The sequence below is a fragment of the Propithecus coquereli genome, unplaced genomic scaffold, assembly GCF_000956105.1.
Source record: "Propithecus coquereli isolate 6110/MARCELLA unplaced genomic scaffold, Pcoq_1.0 Scaffold438, whole genome shotgun sequence".
NCBI lineage: Eukaryota > Metazoa > Chordata > Mammalia > Primates > Indriidae > Propithecus > Propithecus coquereli.
In genome coordinates, this window is record NW_012150152.1 from 1,968,662 (window position 1) to 1,980,384 (window position 11,723).

Here is an 11,723-nt window from a genome sequence, read left to right on the forward strand (position 1 = left end):
CCCTACAGCATCCAGGGCCCCCCACAGAGAGTGATCCAGCCTCAGACGTCAGCAGTGCTGAGGGTGAGAAACCCTGCCTTATTTATTTGGAAAAAATTGCATTTAGATCCTTAGCTCACACGGAACACCCAATAAATTCCCAATGGGTTATGGACTGGCGTGAGCCACCCAGCTACTGGCTTCTTCCTGGCTCAGGTTGTGTATTCAAACCCGTGCAGCACCCTAGAACATCAGCAGGTCAGATGATCACAGATGCAAAAGTCTGTGGGGTGTCAACAGAACCCCTAACCTAGGGTTTCTCACCCGGGGCCGACCGTGCCCTCCAGGAGACGTATGGCAACTTCTGGAGACATTTTTGGTTGTCACGACAGGGAGGAGGGGGTGCTAATGGCACCTGGAGGGTGGAGATTGGGGATGCCACTCAGCATCCTGAGAAGCACAGGACAGCCCCCACCACACGGAATGATCTGCCCCCGAACGTCACCAATGCCGAGGCTGAGAAACCACGCTTAAAGGAAATAAGAACAGCAACATTTGCACACTTGAGGCCTCCTCAGGGACTCTTGGGTGCACGAGACATTGGCAAGATTCCAACTCCACGTTCACTTGGCTGCATGAAATTCAGAGTGAGAGCGAGCGCCGGCCTTGTGCAGTAACCGCCTCAGCTGCCACAGGCTGAGACTCCTGCCCCCGTTCCGGCTACTTGCTCCACTCCAGGATACCCCAGCCCCTACCTGCATTTTCTCCTCTCCCTGCTAAACTAGGAGACAGGCTCCCAAGGGACCTCCCAGGGAAACGGACCAGCCCCGCCAGCGTCCACAGCCCAGGCTTCGCTCTTGCTCTTTCTTTGTCTCGCCCACTCCTGTGTCCCTGATAAACAACATCGCCATCTGACAGCCGAGGACCCTGGTGATCTTCCCAAGCAGTGGGGCCCTGGCGTGCTTGCCAGGAAATTAAAGCCTCAGGTGAGGCACAGAGTCCCAAGAATCAAAATCTCAACTGTCGCTCCTCAGTCCCCTGGTTTCACCACCCTATGACGACGAGATGGAGGAGGTGGCGCCTCATGGAGATGCGCTGAGCAGTGAGCTCCAGGCAGGGCCATGGCAGAGCCCTGAGCCTCCTGCCACCGATATGCTGCTGTGCCGTCACTTATGAGGAAGCGGCAGCGCAGCAGCACTCGCCTTGCAGGCAGACACCCATCGCGGCTGGCCGGGGAAGCTCCCAGGTCTCCCCCTCTTCCTGCACAGATGAGCCTCCGGCCTGGGCCCATGCCCCCGCCATAAGCTTGTCCACTGCTGGGTGCTTCCTAGTCCCTGGGCTGTTAATTTGACTTCTGTACGTGTGACTCCTGGCTGGACGTCTGGGCAGAGACGAGGGCTGTTTTCTGTTCTCAGTATTCCCAGGGGCCGGCTCTGAGTCTGGCTCCCAGCCAACACTTCCTTTTTGCTGAGGCACTTGAAGATCTTCCAGAAACTTCTTCCGTCTAATCGCTTGTGGCAGCAGATGGTCCCGAGGTCACTTTGGTCCATTAATGGAGTTGCTTTTGGATGCCCCTCCATGAGACCATGTGAATACTGAGAACAGAGACCCATGCCCTGCTGGGCACACACAGCCGCCTATGCCTGGCTCTAAATACAAATACATCCCCCTGCTAAAACCCCCCAAGATCCATTCCTCCCTGGGCTGGGTCTTCGCCTCTAGTTAGTCACCCCTGAACGTACGAGTGCAAGATCTAGAAAATTCCCCAAAAGGAGCTTCCAAAATTGACGTGACCAACCAACCTGCCCACCTCTTAAAGTAGTTATTTAAAGGAGACAAAACAAGATGAAATTATTCTCTGTTGGCATGACCGTTTTCCCAAAATTGCTTTACTGTCTAAAAATGAGATTTTCCTCCTCCTCCGTGTTACGGGCTGGGCTGGACGGCATCCTCCCCCCACCCCAAATATTCATATGTTGAAGTCCTAAACCTCAGTACTTCAGAACGTGACTGTGTTTGGAGATGGGGTCTTTATAAGGATGATTAATTTAAAATGAAGTCACTAGGGTGGGTCTCTGTCCATATAACTGGTGCCTGTGTAAGAGGAAATATGGACACAGATACAGGCACTGGGGTGGACGAAGAGAAGACACAGGGAGAAGATGGCCACATACAAAGCAGCAAGAGAACCCTGGGATGGATTCTCACAGCCCACAGGAGAAATAAAACCTGCCAACACCTTGATCTGGGACGTCTGCCCTCCAGAACCATGAGCTAATAAATTTCTGTTGTTTAGGCCACCTCGCCTGTGGTTCTTTGTTATGGGAGTCCTAGCAAACTCATACACCCAGTAACGAAATCCCCGTAGCTGGCTCTCTTTGCACACACAACCCTGTGAGCAGGGCAGAGCCGGGCTGTAAATGGATGAGTCAGACAAGGACAGCTTATTAATCGAGCCGACGAACCCACAGGCTGAACCTTTGAATCACTACTTTATTTATCACTGGGCTCGGACTCAGAAAGTCTCGCCTAGGAAATGAGTAGAACCCAAACTCATCGGCTGCATTTCTGAAACATGGCTAATCTCTGAGGCTCCTTCCCGGCCAGGATGAAAACCCAAAAGGAACGAACAGGGCTCCGAGCCGTGGTGGCGGTGGGCTGGTGCAGAGACAGAGCCCTTTGTTCTGCCACTCTGGGGACAAGGAGGGCAGAAGAGAAGGGCCTGTCTTGCTCTGCGGAGAGGCCGCCTGGGGCCATCTGAATGGCCGGCAGAGCAGGGGTTGCCTGGCACAGTTGGGCTGGGGACTCTGGGCACACAGAGGGCTGTGGGTGGGGCGCGGGGGCAGCGCCCAGAAGGGATCATAGGCCCTATGGCCCCAGAGCATGCTGTCTCCTCCCATCGAGGTGAAGTGGCAATGTCATGGTCGGATGGGGAGGGGCAGAACAGAGGAGGGGATGGCGAGGCAAGGGCGCATCAAGAACAAAAATTCAACAGTGTGTGCTTGGGAACGGATGGGCGGCTTGAGCTGAAAGGGCAAGAGGGGATGATTCCGCTGACAAAAGCCATGTGTATCTGGGGCAACCTCCAAAAGTAGCTCTTGGGAAAAGAATCTAGTATCTCTAATCTTGGGAGAAAAGCAACAGTTTACTCTGAGACGAGGACGGGTCCTTCAGAAATCCAGGTCAGTGGTCACACAAAGAAGAGAGAGACAAGGCCACTCTCTGTCCATCCTTGGGCACACTGTCTAACTCCCCCTACGTCTGTTCCCCCTTTTTATCGAGACCGGCTCCCTACAAATTAAGAATTGACCGGCCAGCAGAATTCGCTTCCTGGTCTCTGCGCCCACTCCCATCCTTGGTGGCAGTTTGTCAGGAGCTCCACAAACACCAAAGACCCACTGGGGCAGTGGTGGGCTCCAGGCGAGAACCAGACCTTAGTACAGAGCATCAGTTCCCACCTGGGGGTGGGGGTGATTCTGTCCCCAGGGGACACATGGCCACGTCTAGAGACATTTTTGGGATCTTACAACTCAGGGGGAGGAAATACTACTGGGTCTCACCAACAAAGACCAGGGATGCTGTTCAGCACCCTGCAGTGCACAGGACGGCCCCAAGGCAAAGAACGACCCAGCCTGAAATGTCCAGAGACCTGGGCCTCACCAACGAAGGGTTACTAACGATCCACTGTGCTCTAGAAAGCCCAAGGAGCCATCTCTGAAGTCATCGCCTGCCTGGGCCTGTTTCTGTGTCAGGAAAACAGGAACAAGGACCCTCTTTGCCGGTGGGTGGCCGAATAAGAGAGTCGGGACGCGTAAAAGCATCTACCGTAGAAGATGTGCGGTAAAGGGCTCTGCTCGTGCGATCCCCTCTTCCTGGCTCGGGGTAACACTCGGTACCTTTCCAGCTTTGACTCGGGGCCGGCCACCGCTTCCGAGCAAACTTGCTGGGATCCCACTCGTCCCAAAGCTTGTGCCGGCTGTCCCTAATCCTGCCCCCACAGTATCTTGTGCCACCTGTGTGGCTGCACTGGCCGCCTGATCTGAACTCCATTCTTTCCATGGAGAGGGCACCACCATGTCTCTCTTCCAGGGCACGAGGGCTCATCTCTGTCCCTGGGAACCAGCCAAGTGCCTGGCATGATCAGCCCTTAACTGAATTTGGGGCCCACCCAAGACACCACTTTGGAGAGATGAGGAACAGGAAGCAGCAAGTTAGCAAGCCCCTGCTGGGGAGAGAAAAATGAATCCTGCAGACAAACAGGAACGGGGGAGTCACCATGCAGGACCCGAGGGAGGGCCTTGCTTAGGATTTCCAACCAGAAGGCTGCGGCCAAAGCTCTGGGAACAGGTGCAACGTGCCGAAGCTCATTCAGCACCATGATTTCCTATGTCGAAGATAAGGAAGTTGTCAAACGTCGCTCTTGCATGTGAACTGTTGCACGGAAAGTCGTACAAAAGCAGGATCACTGTAGCAAAGAATTGAGAGTCGGGGGCTGTGTGAAGTCCAAGTGGCGTGTGTACTGGAGATGAAACTGAGAGGGGTTGGGTTTTGAGGTTGAAAAATGCTGATGGAGGCCAACCCGTTCATTTTGCAGGCGCAGAAACAGGCAGAGACTTGACGGAGGCCAGGACCTCCAACACACGAAACCCTGCCTAGGCACACTCCTACAGCAGGGAGGACGCAATACCGGGGCCCTGGGATCAGAAGACTCCAGACCTGATCATCAGAGTGTCTTGGCCAGGGCGAGTCCCTACTCATGTCTGCGGGAGGCACGACTGTGGGCTGTAATCGTGCCCTTGGGCAAGCAAGGCCCAAAGCCACCTTTCATAAAAGCCAGAGCGTTTTGGAAGTGCAACAGGTGATTACATCCCTGTGACTCTCTCTATATCCAAACTATGCAGATTCGCCTCCTGAACCTGCTATAATAAACCAGACACGCACCTGGGCTCCCCAGCACTTCTGGCAGCTCCTGACAAAGATCCCTGCAGTCGGGAAAGGAGACACATTAATGCCGATAAAAACAACCAGAGACCCTTGCCAGAGCCAGAGTCAGACCCGTCAGACGGTGGAATAACTCTCCAGCTGCCAGGTCACCTCCGGCTCGCTGCTCCTGGACACCTTAAGACTCTGGAGACCTGAAGACCAAAAACGAACTCGGGAAGGTGGAGCTGGGACCCTCTGGCTGCAAAGCACATTGTCCCCACCAGCTGCCGCCTCAGACAAAGAGGCACAGAGAGGTCTTCCCTTAAAGACCCCAGGACTATGGGGTGCCCAGGAAAGAAGGGAGGGCACCAGCTGCCCAGTCTCTCCAGGACCGAGCTCACGGCCGCCTGGGGACAGATTTCCTGTATGTCTTTTTACCCACTTATGTCCAAGGATGCAACTCCGTGGAGGTGGTGACAGCCCTGCACACTCGGGTGAGCACACACCGGCTCCCGCCCTCCTGAAACACAGTTCCGGCCCCACTGCAAGCCCTGAGGCTCCTTCCTTGCTCCTTGGAACCCCCGAATCCTGCCAGTTTTAAGAGGAGAGTGGTGCACTTTCCAAGACCAGGCGACTGCTACACAGGCTGCTGGGACTTGCCTGGGTCACCCAGCTGTTGGGTGTGAAGTCAGGAAGGAGAGGAATCAAGACAGATGGGGGGTGGAATCTCCAGCAGCTGCACCCCAACATCTGCATGGGGCATTCTAGCCCTTTCCTTCTCTCCCCTCCTCTCCAGGCCCCGCCTGGACCTCCCTCGGTTCTTGCCATGACTTCTAACCCTCTTTTCTCCCTTCCAGCCCCACTTCCCCCCTTCCCAGCAGTCGCTGCCACATCAGTGGGTTCAGAACCTCTTGCCTTTATTGAGCGCCCACTGGGTGCCAGGCGCCCTTCCTCTGGCGCTTCAATCGCGCGGGTGGACTCCCCCAGACCGGTCCTGTACCCCTTCCCCCCACCGCTCCCCAGCTGTTCCCCCATCGGCCCGGCCCCCTCCCCCAGCCTGGGCCTCTCAACCCCGCCTCCTCGCCTCCCCAAACCTCGTTTCCTGCGACCCCCCAATTACCACTTAAGCCACGTCCTCTTCGCAGAAGCTGCTCAAAGCCACAAGACTCACCCCTCCCACGCCCGCAAACTCCCTCACCAGCCCCCATCCCAACTAACTTTCTTCTCGCTCGTCTCGCTTCCACTTCGTCGCCTGCAGCCTCCCCACGACCCCCAGGCTGTTTCCCGCCCCCTGGACCCCTGCCGTCGCGTCCCGGTCACCCTCAGGGCTCCGTCCCTCTCTTCTCTGCAGCCCCCAACGCGCCCTTGGAGCTCGAATCCCCAAGCCGCGGCCGCCTGGGACTCACCTGGGCCTCGGCCGCCCCGCGCCGCGGTCGCGGGCCGGGTCCCCGCCCGGACGCCCGCCAGCAAACCCGCCCGCCTCGCCTCCGGCCGCTCCGCCCCGCGCGCCCGCCGCTCCCCCGCGCGCTCCGGCTTCCGGGTTCCGGAGGGGAGGGGCCGGGAGAAACGTCGAGCGCGTCACGGGGCGGAGCGCCGTGAACGCCACGCCCCTTCCCAGACATTCGGCCCCACCCGCCGCCGCCATCCCCTCCGGCGCTCGTGGACGAGACCAAGTGCGAGGGGAGGAGGGGAAAGGCGGCGCGTGCGCAGCGGGCGACACGCTCTGCGATTGGTCCGACCCGCAGTGAGGGGGCGGGGCCTACCGAGAAAAGCCGCCTCTGAGTGGAAGGCGGGAAAATGGCGGATTCCTTCGAGCGTGGCGCTGGGTGAGTGGAGGCGCCGCGGGCATGGATGTGTGGGTGCCAGAAGGACAGGCGGGGCCGAGGGCCGGGGCGGACCGGGAGGCACAGCTGGGGAGTGGGGGCCCTCGGGGCGAGTCCGGAGCCGACCCCTCCTAGAGCCGCTCCGGAAGGGCAGGCCCTAGGAGGCCCCCGCGGCGCTCGGGGTCTGCGCATGCTCAGGAGCGCGGCGCTGGACCAAGTTTCGCATCCCGGGCTTTGACACTGGGCGACCGCGGGCGAGTCGCCTAACCTGTCTGTGCGTCGCTTTGCCGCATTGCGAAATGGGGCTGATGATGCTGCACAACCTCGTAGGGGCCGTGAGGCGTAAAGCCGCTTAGAACAGCGCCTGAGTCTTAACTGGGCTGTGGCTCTTAGAATTGTCGCAGTGAGCAAGTGACAACTAAAGTATCTCCTTTAGTCCTCCGTCCCGCTTTAGTCTGTGCTCCCCGTTTACGGAGGAGACGATGGAGACTCGGGGAGGCGAAGTCATTTGCCCAGGGTTACACAGCACGAGCAAGAAAGAAGTTGAGCACTTTCCTGGGTGCCAGGCCTGATCCTGCAGCTGTTTGTCTAGTTTGTCAATTTGGCCAATGTTTATAGTCCTTGGCGTGAATTGACGTGGAATAGGCCAGCGGGAGGAATCGCTCCACTGCCCCTTGCTGGAGCTGTGAGGTTGACATCAGTGCCTCCCAGTAACAGGTGAGGTGCCTGAGGCTCACACAGGTGTAGTGACTCCCCGCCGGTCCCAGCAGGTTGGGCCTGGAGCCCGTTGGGTTTGACTCCAGAGCCCTGGCTCAGATTCCAGAGGGAATCCGGGTTCTGTCCCTTCCTGCCTCTGAGACTCACCAGGGGTGACCGGGGTAAACCTCAGATGCTGGTCTGGAAAACGAGGAGAAAGCAGGTGAACAGTTGGGAATCTGTAGGGTTGAGAGGATCCCGTGAACGAGCACAGCTGCTGGCACCTGGCGAACATTTGTTAAGTTGCCTCTCCCCTCGATGGGCCGGAGGTGCCCCCAACGCTTCCCGGGTCTCACTTGGGGGTTCCAGGAGCCCACTGCAGAGGAGGTGGCTGCAGTGCCACTGGAGCCGCTCCTAGTGGTGGCAGCAGGAGTTCCAGTGCCAGGCCTTGTCCCTGCTCCTCCTGTGCCACTGATCTCTGTTCCTGGCTTCCTCCTCCTCCCACTCTGGCTGAAACCCAGGAGTCATTCCGGATTCTCCCGCACCCCCACAGCTGGTTAGTCAGCAATTCCTGTCTCACAGCCCCTGCTTTCCTATGACATCAGGTGTCACTCTTTCTGTGTTTCAGTTGAAGTTAAATGCACATAGCGTGAAATTAACACTCTTAAAAGGTACAATTAAGTGACATTTAGCATGTTCACAGTGTGTGAAACCATTAGTTTCAGATTTTTAACACTTCAAAAGGAAACCCCGTCCCCATTAGCACAGCATCCCTGGCCTCCACCACTGTGCCCATAGCTCCCCCTTTGTGTGACAATCGGTAATGTCTTCAGATCCAGTAGGATCCGTATCCCATGGGGAGAGACACCAGACAGCTCACTGGCTGACACTCTGCTCGTGCGCCCACAGGGGTCATGTGAGCACACAGGGAGATCGCGGCCACCTACAAGCCAAGAGAATAGGCTTGAGAATGAAACCCGCCTTGCCAGCACCTCGAGCTCAGCCTCTGGCTTCCAGAATGATGAGAAATAAACATACATTGTTTAAGCCACCCAGTCTTTGGTATTTTGCAGCCCACACAGACTAATACACAGGCCATCGGGTCCAGTAAGGAGCAACAGCAGACTGGTCCCTGTCCTCCTGGAACATTAGAGCCCGTCTTCCTACCAGCTGCCGGTGGTTTTCCTGAAGCCCAGCTCTGACATCCATCTCCTCCCAATCTCCCTGTTGCCCACAGCAGGGCTCAGCCCCCTGTAGGCTGCAGGTGAAAGCTAGAGTAAACAGTGGCCTTACTAGCAACCGATCAAACTGAAACTAAGAAAAATAACTCACAACACATAATTGCCCCTTTAAAGAAAAAACTCACACCACAACTACCCTTTTTTTTTTTTTGTTTTTGTTTTTTTTGAGACAGAGTCTCACTCTGTTGCCCCGGGCTAGAGTGTCGTGGCGTCATCCTAGCTCACAGCAACCTCAAACTCCTGGGCTCAAGCGATTCTTCTGCCTAGCCTCCCGAGTAGCTGGGACTACAGGCACGCGCCACCATGCCTGGTTAATTTTTTTCTATATATTTTTAGTTGTCCGATTAATTTCTTTCTATTTTTAGTAGAGACGGGGTCTTGCTGTTGCTCAGGCTGGTTTCGAACTCCTGAGCTCAAACAATCCGCCCGCCTCGGCCTCCCAGAGTGCTAGGATTACAGGCATGAGCCACCGCGCCCGGCCCCCTTTGTTTTAATTAAAACACCTGTGCTCCAACTCGGTAAGTTTTGCCATAGCCTTGAAAGGCCCTAAGCAGACGGTGGGGATGCGAGCTCCCCACTCCAACTCTCTGCCTCAGATCCTGCCCAAAAAACTGATTTCAAAGACTCAGATAAGCTGGTTTCTCAGAGAAAAAGAAATAAAAAACACCTACACAGCTTTGCCACCACTTCTGTTCTCAGGCTACTGAAGCAGAGGGAAAAACCCCATTTTTACCCTTTAAAACCCAAACAACTTTCCTCAACTGCCTGCACTTTTCACTCCTCTGTTAGGGGCTGTGGCCACGCCCTCCTTCCCCCCTCCCCCTGAAAAATAAGCATTGTATTTCTTTCTATCCTAAACTCTCTGTGAAAGATCTTTCTTCAACCCCTGCCATGAGCCCCCACTCTAACAAAGTGCCTCCTTTTTGTTAGGCTGGTAAGCTAAGAATGGTTTGTACATTTTTAAATGGTTGTGAAAAATCAAAAGAATTTTCATGACACATGAAAACTATGAATTTCAAACGTCACTGCCTGTAAATAAAGTTTTATTGGGACATAGCTCATCCATTGCATTCTCTACCATCCGTGGCCGCTTTCATGTTAGAACAGCAACGTTGATTAGTTTCTAGTTTCAGCAGTGCCCAGGTGACCTACAGAGCTACAAATATTCACCGTCTGGCCCTTTACAGAGAAAGGTTGCCCAGCCCTGGGCTGTAGGAACAGGGCTGAGCCCTTAAGCTAGATTTCAGGACTCTCACAGCCTGGCCCAACTGTCCTCCCTGACTTCGTGTCCCTGTTCATCTTCTGTAATTAAACCACAAGGCTGCTCAATTCCTGTGTCCACAGTGTTCTCACCCCAGTGCCCAGGCCCTTGTTGAACCATTGTCTCAGGATGTCCTCTGTCACGTACCTGAGCCTGCTGCACTTTGTCACACCCATCCCCCCAGCTCTGTACCTGCCTGGGCCACTCCACACTTGCCTGTTGAGGAACATGCTGATCTTCCCCCTCTGGGGAGGAACCCTGCTTTGTTCACCGCTGCGTCCCCAGAGGCGCGCAGCAGGCACACAAACGTCTGGGGAACGAACGAACCCGTGGCTGATTTCAGATGGTCGACACGGAGCACAGCTGCGCGATCTCTTCCACACGGCTCTTGTCACTCGTCCCTTCTCAGCTCAGGTGTTCAGCTACGCTGTGTTGCCCCAAGTGGCTGGGGCTGGCAGCTGCCTGTGTCACTCTTCCCGTTGAGGTGGCCCAGCCTTCCTGAGATTGTCCTCAGGCGGCACTGGGACTGGGCCGTCCCGAGTAAGCCCGAGCCCCAGCTGGCGGAGGTACTCAGGGCCCCCTGTGCTTCCTGGGCTACGATGAACAAGGTTGAACAAGGTCGCTCTCTCTCCTCTTGTAGGAAGCCTGCCTCAGCCGGTCCCAGCACTTCCAGCGGAGCCAGGAGGAAGGAAAGAAGAGTACCAGGTGAGCAACAGCAGGATCCATTTAAATAAAAAGCAATTGTTTTCTTTCATTAAGTGCTTTTGAGGGAAGGAAAAACCAGTCCAGAGAAGAGGGCCTATGGTATTACTTCCTCATGGTCACAGCTCTGGAGATTGAGTCTGGCCATCCTAGCCCAAGACCAGGGATGTGTCATGAGACGGCGGCAATCATTTTGGACAATGGGGTCCCTTTCAGCCATGGGGTTCACGGGCTGTGTCCAGGACACCTCCCTGGGAAGGGGGATGTGGGGACCCATGAGCTGAATTCATTACTAAAATCACAGTCTCAAAACGAAAGCACCTTACATATGTATATGGGGGTGCCCGTATGTCCAGTTTTCCTCCCCATTGGGTCCAGGGTCACTGTTAACAGCCCCCCGACCTCACTGGGTCTCAGCAGAGCCTGGCTTGGATGGTACATTCTTGGGTCTCGGTTGTTGAAAGTCAAGACTACGATACGATGAAGTATTTCCCAGTGAGTGCCGTATGGCGTTGCCCAGTTCACAGGATTTTTGTTCCAAATGAGTCAAGGCTTCAGTGTTCCAGTGTCGCCTATTAATCTTGCATAGAACATCTGTGATATTTATGTGCTGCCTAATTCTTAAACAGAAGCTATATCCTTGATTGTGTCATTGCTTTTGTGCAAAATTCAGCACTGTTTAAAACATAATAGGGGTATCCTAGTTTTCCAGAAACTGGAAACTGCTTTTCTTCCCCACTGTGCCTGACAGCCAGAGCTTTAGAGGCTTCTCGTTGAACAAAACCATTTGCTGATGGTCTTTAAAAGACCTAAAGCAGGATGGTCTCCCCTGCTTGGAACTGGGGGTGTCCTTTACCCCATGCCCTCGGTTGCCATCTGGTGGCAGACCCTCCATAAGTATCGGTTCTGTCCCTGAGACCCTGCCTGGTCCTCGCCTGGACCCTTAGGTACCTACAGCCTGAGAGTGGCCTCCTGGTTGTCCCCAGCTTCCAGGCACCCGCCTGCCCAGTGCTCTGAGCACACTCGCTCTGCCGACATGGCTCATCCCTGCCCTGGGACGCTCAGATTGCCCACCAGCTCTTTGGCTGACTCTGGGGT

The 11,723-nt window shown here is 55.5% G+C and overlaps 2 protein-coding genes across 10 annotated transcripts in view; one reads left to right on the forward strand and one right to left on the reverse strand.

Moving 5' to 3' along the window:
- Window positions 1-6,365, reverse strand: part of MYO9B (myosin IXB) — a 104,337-nt gene extending 97,972 nt beyond the window's left edge. For all 9 annotated transcript variants that reach the window (XM_012654068.1, XM_012654067.1, XM_012654065.1 and 6 more), the window contains exon 1: window positions 6,309-6,365. The gene's annotated coding sequence lies outside the window, so the exon portion shown is untranslated. The remainder of the gene's footprint in view (window positions 1-6,308) is intronic.
- Window positions 6,366-6,699: 334 nt separating this feature from the next.
- Window positions 6,700-11,723, forward strand: part of HAUS8 (HAUS augmin-like complex, subunit 8) — a 37,519-nt gene continuing 32,495 nt past the window's right edge. Inside the window, exons 1-2 of the mRNA XM_012653985.1 lie at window positions 6,700-6,728; window positions 10,564-10,628. Of these exons, the coding sequence (XP_012509439.1) occupies window positions 6,700-6,728; window positions 10,564-10,628 (94 nt within the window). The remainder of the gene's footprint in view (window positions 6,729-10,563; window positions 10,629-11,723) is intronic.